Consider the following 17135-nt stretch of genomic DNA (forward strand, 5'->3'; position numbering starts at 1 on the left):
GTCCGGGGAAATCCTCGAAGTCCTGGATGCTAGGCAAGGAAGTAAAGAGAGACTACAACTCCCAGAAGACATTGCGTCTACACCCTCTGCGCACACTCGACCTCCGTGACCGTACGGGGCACCGAGCCCGAGGGGCGGGGCTTGGGCCTAAGCCGCGAATAATGGGCGTGTCCAGGGGGCGTGGTCACGGAGGGGGCGGTGCTCCCGGCGGGCCCCGGAACACGCTAGTGGAGCGGAAGATGGCGGCGGCAGCGGTGGCTGCAGCCCGGACCCCAGTCGGGCTGAGGCGGAGGTGCCGCCGGCTTTGACCTCGCTCTGGCTCCGGTGCGCGCGGCGGAGCGTGTGCGAGGCTCCGCGCGTCGGGCACGGGCGGCGGCAGCGACTGCGCGCCGCCCTGAGGAGCGCCCCGGCGGCGGTGCGGCTGCGGCTGAGGAGAGAGCCGGCTCCGGGCCTCCGCGTCCTCCTGCTCCCCGGGCCCCCCGCCTCCTTGGGGGGGCGGCGGCGGCGATGTTCTCGGTCCTCTCGTACGGGCGGCTGGTGGCCCGCGCCGTGCTCGGCGGCCTCTCGCAGACCGACCCCAGGGCCGGCGGCGGCGGCGGCGGTGGCGGCGGCGACTACGGGCTGGTGACGGCCGGCTGCGGCTTCGGCAAGGACTTCCGTAAGGGCCTCCTCAAGAAGGGTGCGTGCTACGGGGACGACGCGTGCTTCGTGGCCCGGCACCGCTCGGCGGACGTCCTCGGTGAGTCCCCGGGCCCCGGTCTCCCACCGCAGCCCGGGATCCGCCTTTTTGGGGACTTCCTTGCTCGGGACTTCCCCCTTTTCTTTGGGCAGCGAGAGGAGCCCGAGAGCCAAGGAGTAAGCGGCTCACCTGTAGGGAGCGCTTCCTTAAGTGCCAGGCGTCATGCCAAGCGCTCCGAGGTGCGTTTTCTGCCTGACCCACCCCCATTGTAGAGATGAGGAAACTGAGGCGCAGAGAGGTCAAGCCACGCGCTCAAGGTCACACAGCGCGAGGATGGGACCAGTTGGGTCGAGTTCAGAGCCGCACTCTTAGTCACTGGGCTGTGCCAGCCCTGGTCGACCTCGTCCCCTCCCCCGCCCCTCCTCCTCCCCGGCGACACCTGCAGGCTCCTGACCTCGCTCGGGTTCCCTCCCTCCCCCCGCGTGTCCCGGGGATCCCCGCCTCTTCGCGTGCTCCTCCTGACCACGCACAGCCAGGGGCTGCGGGATCCCGAGCAGACAGCCTGTCGTGAGCCCCAGACACAGCCCGGCCGCATTCCTTCGCCGCCTCGATTGTGACCAGATCGCCATCCTTGCACCGAGTCTCCCCGAGTCTCTCGCGGGGGGGGGGGGGGGGGGGGCCGCTGGCCTGGTGGAAAAAACACTCGCAGTGCATTATTCCGTACTGATCTTGCCCACTGGAGGTCACCGAGGGTGGAGAAGAGTCTCCTTGACCCAAAATAGAGTGGTCAGACCTCCCCCAGGCTGCAGCCACGGGAGCCTCGAGAACCGGTTCCAGCCTTTCAGGCCACAGGTGCTTCCCAAGGCCTGTTCCGGTGACACCCTTGGGGGCGGGAGGCTAGGATGAGAGCCTGCAGACAGGGCGAAAGACAGCCCCACAAACTTGACCGTAAGGTCCGTCTTTAGAGACAATGATTACGCCGCCGTGGAACCAACGGCCCTTAGGTGTCTTTTAATGAAGCGCTTTGAAATTGAAGGACATGCTGTCATTGAACTTGGGTTCAAATGTCACTTTGGTTTCACTTCTCAGGTGAGACTGAGGTTTTGGTTACTTGAAGCTTCCTACGCTGCAGCAGAGTTTGGCAGTGGAACAAATGGTCCTGTAACTTTTTATGACAATAATTACTTTTTAATTCGATCTCAGAGTAACTGCCTATTATCTTTGCTTCTACTCCGTGTAACGTTTGTGAACATGGAACTGGAAAGGTTGCTCTCGATTTAATTTATGAGTGACCCCATTACCTGGGTTGAAGAGGTCATTGAATGCCTAAGCAGCACTCTAGGTGTGGACTTTAAAAGAGAGCGACTCAGACAGACCCCCGAGAAGGTCGGGGAGCCTGCAAACCTGAAGTCCATTGGACCCCGGACTTGGTGTCTTTTTAAAAGGGCTGTCGGTGGCTGTCTTTTTTCCATCCCATGTAGAAGTGCTTCACTCAGTGAGCCTGTGAGTGCTGCTCTTTCAAACTGCCGTCAGTGCAACAGGACGGGAGAAGGAGCCGCTGAGGTTCTCCGTTGTAAGTCTGCTGTGTGCTGGCTTTTACGAGAGATTTGTGAAATTCTGGTCAAACCCAGTCTGAAAAAAGCATAAACATGTCACCCTGGCAGAAACCCGGCCTAGTTTGGTGCTCAGCTTTGCAAGTCCCTAGCCCTGTGATTTGTGGTTTTGGCTAGTCTCTCGGCTCATTTCCCGCATCTAGACCAGAGGATGCAGGGAGTGGACACTCAAGGGCTTCTGACCATCAGCTCATGTTTTTTTGTTTTGTTTTGTTTTGTTTTGAAATGATGGCACCCTTTGTTATTTTGCACCTCAAATAACAGGCATTACTTCCTGTCTTATTCATAGGGGCACCTCCGGTCGATTTCTTCTGTTTTCTATCTGGCTTTACACCAGTGGTTCATAACCTTCCTTAGTTTATAGCCTCTGAGAATTTTTAAGTGCCCAGGGGCTTATTCAGGGACTTGACCGATTCGGTGAATTGTATCCACGTACCGTCTGGAGGTCACACATGGATACCAGGTTAAAAAACATGGCTCTGTACCCCTCCTGAAGGGAATCCTGCCAGACTTCTTCAGCTGTATTTGACAAAGCACCATTTTAAAAGTGTATTTGTGTGTTGTGTGCAAATTGGGGAGACAAATTCTCTAGGACTGGCCTGTTTTGGAGGCACTCTTCTGGAAAGCCATCTTGGGAGCCACCTGAAACAACTTCTGTCGGCCTCATTTGTTTGCTCGTTGACTCCCACAAACCAGAATGTATGGTGGTGATTTCTGTCATCACAGGCCTGATTATCTCTTGCTGTGAAAGAGCTGATGAGTCTCAGTGAGTCTTCAATACTGCTTTTTACTCTAGAAGTTGGAGTTTTAAACTGAATTGTATTAAAAGGTTATGTTGAATGATAATGTTATGTTGAACCTCAGTGTTTTGAACCTTCTAGTTCTATAGATAATTCTTTTTTTTTTTTTTGGATTGACACTTAACTGCTAATTATCTGTGGAACTCACTGGTCATCTAGGGCTACTTGACTGGAATGAAAACTGCTTCTGTATTAGAAAGAGAAAGCTGTTTTATTTCTTTAATTTAGAATTGATCTGTCCTATTCATGCAGTGACTAAAAGTATTTGGTGCTTTACAGCATTATTGTAGAGTCCCACTGGGTTTCTTTTAGGAAAAACCAACTATGATGGGTGGGGTGAGACACAGGAACCACTCCTATCCCCTGGAAAGTTGGCCAAGGTGCTTTCTCTTTATCAGGTCCAGCGGGAGTAAACCAAAGCCAGCAGGAGCTGTGTGCACTTTGCTTTTTCTTTCTTCCATGTAGTTCTCTTGCTGTGTATGGTATGGATGCCTAAGTTCACAAAAGTATCAGAGCCGCCTCGTGTGTAATTGCTGGGCCTCCCACAGCCCTCAGCTACTTAACAATGGATTCAAAGCCTGTTGAGAGTTGTAAGACTCAGTAACCTTGGAGTCCAGTTCTTTATTTTACTGATGAGAAAACAGAGGCCTACAGAAGATCAAATGACTTTGCCAAGGTTACTCCGCTAGTTAATGGCAGAACTAGGGCTAGCACCAAGACTCCCCATTCCAGTCCTTTCTGTTACATCAGTGGTTAAGTTTTCTTTACAAGATAGGTGAATTCAAAACCAGTCTGTCTTCTGCTACTGTTTGTCCTTCTAATGCTTTTTCTGCTTAAGGGTGTGTGCGTGCGTGTGTGTGTTTATAACTCCTTTATTCACTCTATGACTCATAATTAAAATGAACAAAAGCTCCTTCATACTAAACCACAGTTTACTGAAACCACTTCTTGGTCTATGCCATGAAAATTCTGACCTCTGAATATTGAGTTGTAAAGTAATTCTTATAAAACTGGGATGTTTATTTAAGATTGATTTAACTTGGAACATTAAAAAAAATGAAAACAATTTCTTATTCTAGCTTTTAGATTTGATTTGGATTGTGGCCAGGATTGTGGCCAAGTGTATATAATCATAATTTTTTGAAAGTAAAATTTTATCCTGATCTACCTGTTGACAGTAGACATGATCCTGATTGAATTTTTTTAAATTGAGATATATAATTCACTTGTCGTATCACTCACCTTTCAGAGTAAAAAATTCATTGGCATTTAGTATATTCACAAGGTTGTGTAATCATCATTAACTGTTTCAAAACATATTTATCACCCCAAAAGAAACTCCCTACCCGTTAGGAGTCACTCCCTAGTCTCTCTTCCCTCAACTCCTGGCAACAGAAAGTAGATTCTGACTCTATAGATTTGCCTGCTTTGGGCATTTTATATAAATGGAATCATATAATATGTGATTTTTTGTGTCTGGCTTTTTTCACTTAGTGTATTTTCAAGGTTCACCCACATTATATGTATCAGCACTTCATTCCTTTTTATGTCTGAATAATATTCCGTTGTATGGATATACCACATTTTATTCATTCATCTATTAATGGATATTGGGTAGTTTTCACTTTTTGGTTGTTATGAATAGTGCTGCTGTGACACATTCTTATATAGGCTTTTGTGTGAACACATATTTTCCGTTCTCTTGGGTATATACCTACAAATGGAATTGGTCCAGTCATATTGTAACTGTAGCTTTATGAGGAATATATTTTTTAACACATTTTTATATAGTTCTAATGTAACTATTTTCTATAAGGGAAATATTTTTTAATGGCGACAATCAGGTATGTAAGTTCTAAGATCAGCAGTACTTTAAATATACCTGATTTCATAATAATCTATGTGCTTTCAAGAGAAAATTGTGGAATATTAAGGAAGTGTGTGAGTTATGGGTTTAGTAAAAGAGCATTCTAGAATTCATAGAGACAGCAGGGTTTAAGAAGCCACTGATCCCCCCCCAAAAAAAGAAAGTTTCTGACTAGTTGCTGTCTGACTTTTCTGATTGTTCTGTTATTCTGTAATAAATAAGGTTACAGTGTTGATGGATAAGGGGAAGTTTGCTGTTATTTTTTAAACTGTTCCCTGATATTTTTCTCATTTTGCTGTATGGATATGTCAGAACTACTTTTCCTTTGCTCACAATCTTTTTTTTTTTTTAAATCCTTACCCAAGGATATGTTTTTATTGGTTTTTAGAGAGAGGAAGGAAGGGGGAGAGTGTGTTCTGAATGAGATTTATTCCCTTTGCAAGTTTTCTTTTTAAAAAATTTTTTTTCGATTGCAGCTTACATTCAATATTGTTTTTGTTTTTGTTCACAATCTTTAATCGAGAGATTCTTGAGTTTAGTTTTAAATTTTCCTAAATTCCAGCTTCTCTCTCAGTTTGTGAATATCCTAAAGGATTCTAGGTGAGTCGTTTTCATAGAGCAAGTTAAAATGTAAAAGCATGACTTTTTCTATTTTTCAGAAAATACATTTCTGTGAAAGGGTTATAAATTGTAGCAGAAGGTAGGAAGCAGATGTTAGCTGGTTGTGGTGGGACCAGGGTTTTGGTGGAGGGGAGGGAACCTGGATGGGAGGAGGCCGTTCCCTGAACTTTAGCACTGCTTTTTGAAACTGGGCAATACATAACCTGAATGGTTGCAACAGTATCCAAATGGAGTTTGTACTCCTGTGTGACTCAAGAGGCACTACACCAGGTCAGAGCATTTGACCTACAACCTTGTCCTTTGAATAAATGCTTATGTCAAATTCAAGCTAAATGTCGAAAGTTGTTTTACGTAGATCTCTCTGCTTTTTCGAGAGGTCTCATCCGGGGCTTTAGGTTCAGAATTTTCAGGAAAATGCTTTGAAATAGTAAGTTAAATATTTTCTTTCCAAATAAATTTGACATTTCAAACCAGAAATTCTAGCCAGTTGAAAACCGGTGTGCCTTGTGATTTTCCCTTTCAAAGTTAGTGTTAACTTTTGGTCTCATTTTAAGAATTGGTGCCCTGGATTCTTTTTAATGTAGTTAGTAGTAAAATTTAGTGTTCTCTCTTGGTTAGCAGTTGCTGAATATTTTAAAAATCGAATAGTTTTCTGCCTCTCCAAGATCCAAAAATTTCCCCCTCTATTCACACAGTTCACAGAATTGCATCATAAATCAAGACTTTTTGCAAAAGCTGACCCACTGCAGAGGGCATGGGGCTGTTAATACACACTTATTTAAACTTGAGTCGGCAAGTTGCACAGCTCTTCCAATTTAGTTTAAAAGTTGAAAAAAAGAAAAGATGCAAAATGATTTGGAATAAGATCTCCAAGAGGATTTTGGGTGGATTGGGGTGGGCGTGGGGGGCAAGAGAAGCTTTTCTTTAAACAGTGAACATATTTCACTCTTTCTCCTAAGCACTTATTCAGTATCTGACACAAAATATGGTTCATCTTACCAGTGCTTTAATATAGTGCTTTAGATTTTATGACACATTATGTTTTACTTAGTTAATCTTTTAACTGTGAAATAACTGCCCTTATCTCCACTTAATCTGTGTGTTTCTTCATCTATAAAGTTGACTCATCAGTAAGGTCAGTATAGTTAGGATCATAACTGGGACTTGAACCCAGGTTTCCTGCTTGCATGTCTAGTGCATTTATTTATTTATTTATTTATTTATTTATTTATTTATTTATTTATTTATTTATGTTTAAATATATCTTTATTGATTTCAGAGAGAGGAAGGGAGAGGGAGAGAGGGAGAGAGAAATATCAATGATGAGAGGGTCATTGATCGGCTGCAGCCCGCAACCCAGGCATATGCCCTGACTGGGAATCGAACCCCGATCTCCTGGATCCTAGGTTGATGCTCAACCGCTGAGCCACGCCTGGCTGGGCTCTAGTGCTTTTAAATAAATGGTTTTGTTTTATGGGTATAAAAGTATAAAAAAAGTAACGCATAATCAGAAAAGCACAGTATAAAACACCTGTAACTCATAACTCAGCTATAGTTGGTGTGGTTTCCTCAGCCTTTGTGTATATACAATTGTACATACATACATTATTAAATGAAGTTGAGTTAATGTCTTTGCGCTATAATGTTATCTTACGTAATGTAAATTTAGTGTATTTCCATACTGATAAGCATAACTGCATCATACTTCACTGCAGTATAGTCCATAATTTATCTAACCAGCCTTCTCTTTTTAGTTATATAGATTATTTCCAATTTTCTGTTATAAGTAACACTAGAGTAAATATGTCTGCATCTGAATATTTCCTTAGGATAAATTCCTTGAAGGAGGAGTTCCTGAGAGTCAAAGGCTATGAACAGTCGCAAGGCCTCTCATATATATATATATTAGCATAGGTCCCTCCAGAAAGGTATGCTAATTTATACTTTTCTAATTACTATGAAATTGCTCTCATCGATAAGCTTATTGTTGATTTTGTGTCTGTCACATTTGACAATTTATAAATTTACTAGGTTCTTAAGCAGTTGTTTTTGAGGTGAATAAGTTGGTTGCTGGTGAATAGTTCTAGAATTGATTGAATTGTTGGTATGAATCCCAAGGACTACAAAAGGACTGCAAAAACTTGGCCAGAGACTATAAAAGTGACTTACTACAAAGAGTGCTTTCTGTGGAAGGATCCAGTACTATTTTGACTCAGGCCAATTCCAACACATTTTTGCACAGATTCTTCTTTTACTCATTAACAGACTATTTTGAAAAGAAAGGGAATTTCTGTCTTTTTATACTACTGTGACTGTACATTTTGATCTTTCAAGGGTTCCATCATCCAGCAAGTTTTTTGACTTACCGGGATTAGTTTGTGCTGCAATTTGAGGTCGATGCAAAAGGTTCGCTGTGCTGAATGAAGCAAACAGAAAGTGCTTCTGTTTTCACATCAGTGTTTGAGTAAGAAAGGAGATTCGAGCTATTTGCATAAGAGCTAGAAAACTGTTCGTGGCCTCTGTGTTCACCACTAGTTGTTAATATGGTCATCAGTGTTTCTGTGAAATGAGAAAGTCTAAGCAGGGATGTCTTATGTGTGTGTTTGAAAAAATCCACTTTCCTTGGTTCTTTGGCGGCAGCTTTGATCTTATCATTGTTTTTCCTGTTCATGGACTCTGAATTCACTGGACAGTCAATCAGCGGTCTTTAGCGGCCTTTGGATAACAAGGTTAGTGTTTTTTGTGAATACATTTTACACATACAATTTAATTTATGTACAGATTATTTTAATTCACTGAAGTCAGTTAATACTAATCTATAACTTTTATCAAAATTTCAAATTGAAAAATGGTTAACCTCACATTTTGTTACAGGCTTAAAGAAGAGAAACATTTGCATCTAAGTTAGGTGGTTGAAACAGGCTTCTTTTTCTTGGAGTGTGACTTAGGATCGCAGAATCTTAGTTGTTAGAAAAGGAACTCTTGAGAGAATTTGTCCCCCACCCCTTATTTCACAGATGAGAAAACTAAAGCTTAGAGAAGTGTTTTGGCTGGTAGTGGTTTCATTGCCATACTGCTTTTCAAGGTTCTTTCCATCAGGTCTTCTTTTGACTACGAGAGAAGCATCTTGTAGCCAGCTTCAACCCAGGGCACAATACCTCGTGCAGCCCTAGGATGAGATAATGAGTTAATTCTCTTTTTAGAGTTCTTGGTGATAGTTGATATACCAGAGTGTTGGTATTCTAACTTTCCAGTACAGTCAACTGAATTCATTGTTTACTGGCTGTTTCCTGTTAGTCCCTGGCAGGTGCTGTGGAGAAGACCAAGAACAAAAGAGATTTCAGCCCTGAAGTTTCATAGGCTGGTGGGAAAGGCACAAGTACACAGGAATAGTATAAAAGAACACACACATCAGGTTTTTGTGGAAACATAGAATCAAGCCTTGAGAGATGGGTAAATTGAGGCAAGTGAGGAGGAGAATGGTAAGGCTCTCCAGATTGAGGGGTCAGCAACAGCACAGAAGACTCCCCAAACTATAGATGTTTATGGCTAGAAAATGGTTTGGACTGGTAGGGTGGGGATGGGAAGGTATCATTTGAGAGGTGATGTTAGAAAATAGATTGAGACCATATCATTGAAGGTCACAATTGCCACGTTAAGGAGTTGGCTGTCGTTTTTGTTTTTTGTGTGTTTTCTGTGTTTTTGGTGGGTTTTTTTTTGGTAGGAAGCTATAGATGTTTTTGCTTTTATTGTTTTGGGCTTGGTTTGGTTATTTTGAAGAGGCAGTATATTCAGATGGTACAGAATGCAAGAGGTATTCAAAATTCAAAAGGGTGAAGTAAAGTTTTGCTGTCACATTGATTTCCTAGCTACAAAGCTCTTATCCCAGAAGAACCAATGTTATCAATTTCTTGTGTATCCTTCTAGATAGTGTTTTTATATATAACAGTAAGTAAGTATATATACATGGAAGGTATTTGACTAGAAGAGTAACATGGACATAGCAGTCTTGTTTTAAAAAATGATAGAGGGTGTAATGGGAGAACAGAGGCGAAAGACCAGTTAGGAAGCTACCGAAATAGTCTTTGTTAGAAAGGGTTTTAACTAGGGGAGTGGAAAGTAGTTGGTCTGCAGACATAGAGTCTGAGGGTGAAAGAGAAAGAGGAATTGAAGTTGATTTTGAGATTTTGAATCTGATAGCTTCCTTAAGGTTTCTAGCCTTGAGGTGTAGGTGGTTTGGACTGCCATTAGTTGAGTTAGGAAATGTAAGAGAAGGAATGGAAAACAGGAAATTGCTTGGTGCAAGAGGCTTTCAGAGACAGAATCACCTGGCTTTTGAAATGCTTGCGTCCAGTTGGCCTTTACTAAGTCCTGAGTGTTCCAGCAGTGAGGCTCCTTAGAATCTCCTGTGCAGTTTGGTTTTCATACTTTGCTAAAAGGCCCGGGCCCACTCTGGGCATTCTGACTCAGGAGGTAGGGCTTGGGTCCTGCAAGTAATCGCAGTGTGCAGCAAGAATTGAGAACTGTTGTGGCAGGTACCAGGCCAGCACCCAGGGATAAAAAGATGGTTAGCAGTGTGAAAGAGACTCAACTCTGAAGGGGGTCACCATATAGAGAGGGAGAAAGGCAGGAAAGTCATGATAGAGGTGCTGCGATCATTGTAGTGACCTAAGGAAATGGTTAGCCACAGAGTCAATGATCTGGTTTTGCTGCTTTTCTGGGCCTGGAGCTGAAATACAACTGAGGCCTACATGTTACCTTTAGGGAGAAAAGGTCTGGGGGTCTAAACCACATGACCAGCACTATGCTAAGAGAGGAAAGGTTACTCTGGGGGCATGGTCCTTGTTTTCCCAGTTTTGCACCTTGCTAGGCACCCAGGGCTTTCTGCCCTGGTGACCTTCTGTACCTGACCCGTCATCCTTGCTCTCCTCATGTCTGTCTAACTGCCTATAACAACTCCAAAATCTGTCTGCTGTGCTTTTGCCCAGTGTGTATACACTGTGTTTCAAGTCATAAAGGACCATTTTAAACTTTGTTTTACTGAGGTGATCTTTGCTGAGTTTGAATACTACTTAGTTATTAGCTTTCTTAGGCTAATAATTTAGCAAAGCCCCTTAATTATAGCAAATAAAGGCCTCATTGAACCTTGTTGAACTAGTATGTGGGCAGCAAGGACTTTGGTGGCCTTAGGCCAGCCCTTTCCTTCTGGGGACCTGCTAAAAACCTTAACTCCTGCAGTGCATTGTTTGAGGTGATTGCTGGTGAGAAGTTCCTGGTAAGGGTGTAATAGGCATTTACCTGGAGGTCAGGTTTCTCTGCTCTTATTAGAGCTCTAACCTCACCTTTATTACTTGATTTGTACTGTATCCATATTAGTCACAATCATAGGGAACGCCCGGAAATGCCCGGCTCTTCAGCCTCCTCCCCCACAACTCAAGTTTTATCCTGCAGTGCTCTTCTGATTCTTTCAGCTGGATGGAATCTGATCTTCCTTGCTTTTGTTTTTATTGATGCATATTTACTTTGGTTTATAATAGCCACTTGTTTTGAACCTCTCCAAACCCCCTTTCCCTACCACAATCACTAACACTTGATTATAAGTTCCTGTGGGCAGGAAATATTTTATTATATGTAAATCCCTGAGCTGCTTTGTGCCACAATGTCTTACACATAGAAAATGTTCAGTAAAATAAGTTGAATAACTAATACTGAATTTAAGTGTAAAATGTAGTTCTAACTGGATTTATAGTTTCTGTCACCCCTTTCATGAAAAAACATACTCATTACCAAAAAATGGTACAGCGTGGGGGGGAAAAAGGAGAAAAATTACTTGTCCTTCTCTGGCTGGTGTGGCTCAGTTGGTTGGAGCAGCATTCTGTGCACAGAAAGGTGGAGGTGCCCTTCCCCGTCAGGGCACATATCTAGGTTTCACGCTCGATCACCGGTAGGGGGCGTGCAGGAGGCAGCTGATTGACGTTTCACTCACATCAATGTTTCTTTCTCTCCCTCTCCCTTCCTATCTCTCTAAAAAAAATTAATTAAAAAAAAAATCTTTAAAAAAAGGAGTTTTGGGGCCAGGGCTGCATGTGACTCTTAACCTCTTCCAGAGGGTGGTATTTTAGTAAAGGCCAGCTCTTATTTTTATAGAGGGGTGAAAAAAGCAAGGGTTAAATAATACCCTCTTCAGGGTTAAGTCAAGGATATACAGCTTAATTGTTATAAATATTAGGTTAACCTTTAAGACCGGAATTCTAGATCTAATCTTATAAATAGGAAAAATTTTCTCTTAGCCTAAAGGGCCGATACAAATAGGCACCCATCAGATAGCTGGACTTAAATTGCTGTTACTTTTCTTATTTAAATGTTAAATTACTAGGTGTTATATAACATTTCCCAATATCTAGAAACTAACAAGCTTCTGCATTAATAGAAGCCCTTAATTCTGTAACACACTGAGGGCCCTACCTCTGTTGTTCATAACTTACCATAAGTGTGACCCCCGGATGATTTGTCTGTTGCTTCCTCCTGTCCAAAAAACCTTGCTAACAGCATTTAGAATTTTCAGGAAGATACTGTTGCAGCTCAGAGGAGTGAAGTGACCTTTTCTGTGACTTCACCTTCAACTCTAGTTTGTGTGGCAGGGAGGCAGTGATTCATACCCAAGTCTGTAAGATACCCGAGGTTCCCAAGGCACAGTTGAGCCAAAACACACCATTCCACATTAAGTATTTGGTATTTAAACTAAAGTCAGAGGAAGGACATTTTTATTTTTCAAAGGTTGACTTTGAGTTTCTTGGCCTTCACACTATCGTTTCTTAACCCTCTTTACAGCATTTTCACTGCTTTTAAGACAAAGCAACTGCCCAGAATATTCTGGAAATTACCTTCTCTAGTTAATGAAGTATTCTGGACAATAAGTATGAGTGTGTATATGTATGCATGTGCATTTAATTATTACTTGATTAATTATTAAGTAATTTCATGTTTACTAAGCTAGAAAGGATTCACTATTTTGTTTAAAACTCTAAAACATAAAATGAACTGTTTATTCCTACTTTGAGCCCATATTGGAGTTTTGTTAACTGTCCTGGACAGTTCCTTTTTTTTCTTAGCAGAATTTGAGTTTTGTTTATAGATTCCATTTATCACGGGGCTGATTTAACCTTTCTTTCTTTCCATCCTCTCAGCTTCATTGCCTCAGCTTTTGAGTTAGCTGTTGTGCTTAGAGATCTTGAGTTCTTGAGGTAAGCTTGATCTCTGGAGGATGAGAAGATGCAGGTTTCATTGTTGTTAATGCAGAGTAGTTGCTTTGGGGAAACTTCTTGCAAAGGGAAATATATCACTTGCTTGTTACAGCAGGAAGAACATTATAATTTATATAATTTAACCTCTAGAGAACTGAAAGAACTGTTAGTCAAAGCAAATTGTACTTTCCTGAATCGCTCAACTGTTGGATATATTTTTTCAGTAATCCTGCTTTTTGTTCCCTTTGGGATAATTATTTGCAGATACATTTCACAGTCCTGAATCACAGGGGAATGTTCTTAATGCCCAAATAGTTGAGGCTTCAGAAATGTTGATACAAATGTGATCTGTTCCATTGGATAGATATTGAATTTATACTCTGATCTTATTTTTCTCTAGTTATACACCTTCATGTTGTGATGCCTCTAGACAGATACGGTTGACTTTGAGAGCACTAGATGATAGATTTGAAGAAGAGCCTCTGCATCTGAGAAGAAGCCGGCTGTAGTGCTGCAATAAATACTGCCTAACAGCTGCCTCATCAGATCAACAGTCCCTGCAGAAAGTGTAAAACCAGATCCTTATCCCTCCTAGTACAAAGGGTCTCATGCTACTTTTATTATTTAACTCTTGTGATCCAACCAGATTCTTACTCAGTTTCTCCTCTGGAGTTTCAGTTCACTATCAAGTACCCATCCTCGTAGATAGATGTTTTGCTGCTGGAAAAACAACCCTTGTAGAACCATCGTGCTTCATTAGGGGGCGAGGCTCGATATAAAATGCCTCAAGATCATCAAAGATGCAAGGAATAAAGTTGTTACCTTAGAGTACTACTTAATATTTGAAATTATGCCAGAGCCAAATTTTTCTTCACTGATGCTTATATTACAATTGAAATTGAGTATTTATTTTTGGGGCATCACTTTTTTCCAGAAAATGCTGGCTTTGTAACTAATTGCGTGTCAGTCTGAAGATCAGTGTAGTCTGGAGGGTTCAAGAAGAATGACAACCTCATGATGATGCTGGAGAGACTCAGGCTGATGTTGGCTTAGTTTAAAGTCTTTTAAGGAGAGCCTTTTGCAACTACACACTTAGGTGGCTGTGTGCAATTGGAAAGATAGGATTTCAGTACAGCAAAATTTTGTTTTTACATGGTTATAACTAAGGCAAAGACAAAAAAATGTGTTAATTAGAAAAATGAAAGTTGGCTGTTACTTTAAGAATTTTCGTGTAACTATAAAGATAATTTTTTAAATGTTCTTTTTACAAAAAGTTACATTTAAGTGATGGGACATATACCAGAATTATTATTTCTCCTCTCTTAACTCTTTAATTTAGAAAAGCAGTCCATGGAAAATATAAAATACTATATGAAAATCATAAATATTTTCTAGTTGAATATTTCCCACTTCATAAAACTGACATTTCCACATAAATGGTACAACTAAAGGAATCTTCTATGCCCTATACTCTCTCAGCCTTTTGCTCAGCTGTTTCAGATGTGTAACCATTATCTTAATCTAATAATGGTTTTAATTAGATTTTGGGTCAAAGGAAACACTTAAGCTAGACTATGTGCTGACAGAATGTTATTAATGGAGACATAAGATGATTGCAGTGAATTAAAGGAAATAGCTTCTATATTCAGTGCAAACTCTAGGCATTCAGAGCCTTTCCAGTTAACTCAGTCCACCTTTTCAGTTACACCTCTCTTCACCTCTAAAGGAATTATATTATTCTGACGAACTGGATTACTTGGCCTTGAACTTAATCATTTATCATATCTGTGTTTGTAATTCGATGCCTAGAGTAAGAATGAAGTTCACAAACTAGCTATTGGGCCAGGAATTCTCATTCCTAAGATAAGATCTCCTTGAATTTATTACCCTCTCTACTCTCCCAGGACATCTCATCTACCTCTCTGGTGTCAAGTCCGGATCTTTGTCAAAGATCTGGCTCTGATTGCCTTCCCAGTGCCAGGCACATAGTTCCTGACTTCATACAGAACATTTTCTCAAAAATGCCCCACTGGCACCTGAAACTCCACACACTGGAGAGAATTCAAAATGTTCTGAAGGCATTTCCACCTCCTTCCCAACTGTGGAATCATTTATCCAATAGTCATTCCTGAAATTCAGAAACCTACTGATATAAACCTATTGATAATAGAGCCCACGTGTCTTTTATATTTATTCCTTTGTATTTCCAGTGATTGTCTATCCTGCTTTTCTCAATACCTCTCACCTAAAATTTTGTAGCTGACCTCTCCCAGCCCATTTTCTCCACTGCTATCAGAATTATTTTTCTAAAATATAGATTGGATTCTGTCACTTGTACCCAGAAACCTTGTTAGCTTTTTATTACCTATAGCAGTGCTTTCCAGTGGAAATATACTGTAAACTACGTATGTGATCTTAAATGTTCTAGTAGCCACATTTAAAAAAGTAAAATTACACATATACAGTTCGTTTCAATTTGTTTATTTAACCCAATATATCTAAAATATTTCAACATGTTCAGTATAAAACTATTACTAAGACATTTACCTTTTTTTGTGTGTGTACAATATTTTTGGAATCCAGAGTGTGTTTTATATTTAACAGCACATTTCAATCCACACTTACTACATTTCAAATTCAATAGCCACATGTGGCTAGTGGCTCCCATATTGGACAGCACAGGTCACTAGCATAAAGCTTAAAGCTCTCGGTCTGCAATTTTAGGTGTTCCACAGCTTCAGCTGCTGCTCCGTGTTTCAGCTTCTCCCCACTCCCCGGCCCCACTGCACCTACCGTCTGCCGTCCTTTCCCTTTGTCACTCTTCCTGCCTGTGGAAACCTGACTTCCCTTCCAGGCCAGTATGAATAAATGCCCTTCCTGAGTGAATCAGCCTTGCTCCGCTCTCTTTGTGCCATAGGCATGAACCACCTGCTCTTTTTTTTTTATTCTCACCTGAGGACATCCTTAGAGAGAGGAAGGGAGAGAGGGAGAGAGAGACATCAGTGTGAGAGCAACCCAGAAATGTGCCCTGACTGGGAACTGAACTGGCGTCTTTCAGTCCACAGGGCGATGCTCCGACCAGCTGAGCTGTTCTGGCCGGGCTTGCCCGCGTGCTCTTGACCCTCTGTAGCAGCGTCAGTGGAGCATGTTGTCTAGCTCTTTTGTGAGTGAGTGGTATAGCTACCCACTAGAAGGTGAGCTTCTCAGAGGTACGATATGTTTCCCTCAGCTCTTTCCTGGTGGTCATTGTGGCCTCCATTTGTTCTTGGGGATATTATTTATCTTCGCTGTTTGATATCTTTGGTATCTTAAGCAATCACTCCTTTAACATTTGTTTCCTTTACCTCTAACTGAAATTTCCCTTTATATCTGGATTAATTGCACTGTTCTCTCTTTTTGTGGATTGAAGCTTTTGCTTACACAAAAGAGGAAATATTCATTTCCTTACAGAAATAATTGCCTGATATGAATTAAACTAGGTTTCAAATGTACATGTGAAAGGTTATTCTGGTTTTTAGCCTGATTCTAATCCCAAATATGACTCTTAATATTATATAATTTATTCTTTGTAAGTAAATTGTATATATGTATGCTAAGGCTCCCCCCACACACAGCTTTATTGCAAAGTTTATATGCTTTTTGAATCTTTTTTCCCCTAAAAAGATTTAGCCAATGGAATTTTGCCTGAGTTATTTTTCCCATATAAAAGCAAACAGGTGCCTGAAAGGTTGTGCTCTATTCTGGGAGAAATCTGATTAATGTTGAAGGGCTGTGTCAGGTCAGACTCTGTAACCTTCTCACAGATTATTTAGTGAGTGCCAGGATCAACTCTCAACATTATCTCAGATTTAAATAGTTTTCTTGTGAAGGGCACTTGTAGATGAAACAAGTTTGTATATAAAGTTAATTGTGGCTCTTAGATCAGAGACTGGCTAAGAAGAAATTCTTTCCCTGAGCAGGCAGTAGTTTGAAAGAATGAATCATTCATCAGATGGAGTTGCAAGAATTATAATTGCTTCTGTGCTTTAACACAAATTTTGCATTTAAAACCATGGTGAAATCTTACCTCTACTGATAGAAGAATTCCTCAAAAGAAGTGTCTTTTAAATAAACTACCTTAAATTCTCTTAGGGGAGGACGTGGGGAACATCAGCAATAGTGTCAACAATAAAAAATTTAAAAAATTTTTTTTTCTTAAGAATTTCCAAGTATCCTTTCAACTCCTTGAAAAACACAGGGGGGAAAAAGTGATACTTGTTCAAGGTAGATTAGACCTGTCATCCTCCATGCTTCTCTTTCCCCTCCCACTGC

General features: G+C 41.4%; 1 protein-coding gene across 1 annotated transcript in view; it reads left to right on the plus strand.

The window, feature by feature from the left end:
- Window positions 1-507: 507 nt before the first annotated feature.
- Window positions 508-17135, plus strand: part of PPTC7 (protein phosphatase targeting COQ7) — a 33264-nt gene continuing 16636 nt past the window's right edge. The window contains exon 1 of the mRNA XM_016203026.2: window positions 508-739. Coding sequence (XP_016058512.2) covers window positions 508-739 — 232 coding nt within the window. The remainder of the gene's footprint in view (window positions 740-17135) is intronic.

The sequence above is a fragment of the Miniopterus natalensis genome, chromosome 20 (genome assembly GCF_054644295.1).
Source record: "Miniopterus natalensis isolate mMinNat1 chromosome 20, mMinNat1.hap1, whole genome shotgun sequence".
NCBI lineage: Eukaryota > Metazoa > Chordata > Mammalia > Chiroptera > Miniopteridae > Miniopterus > Miniopterus natalensis.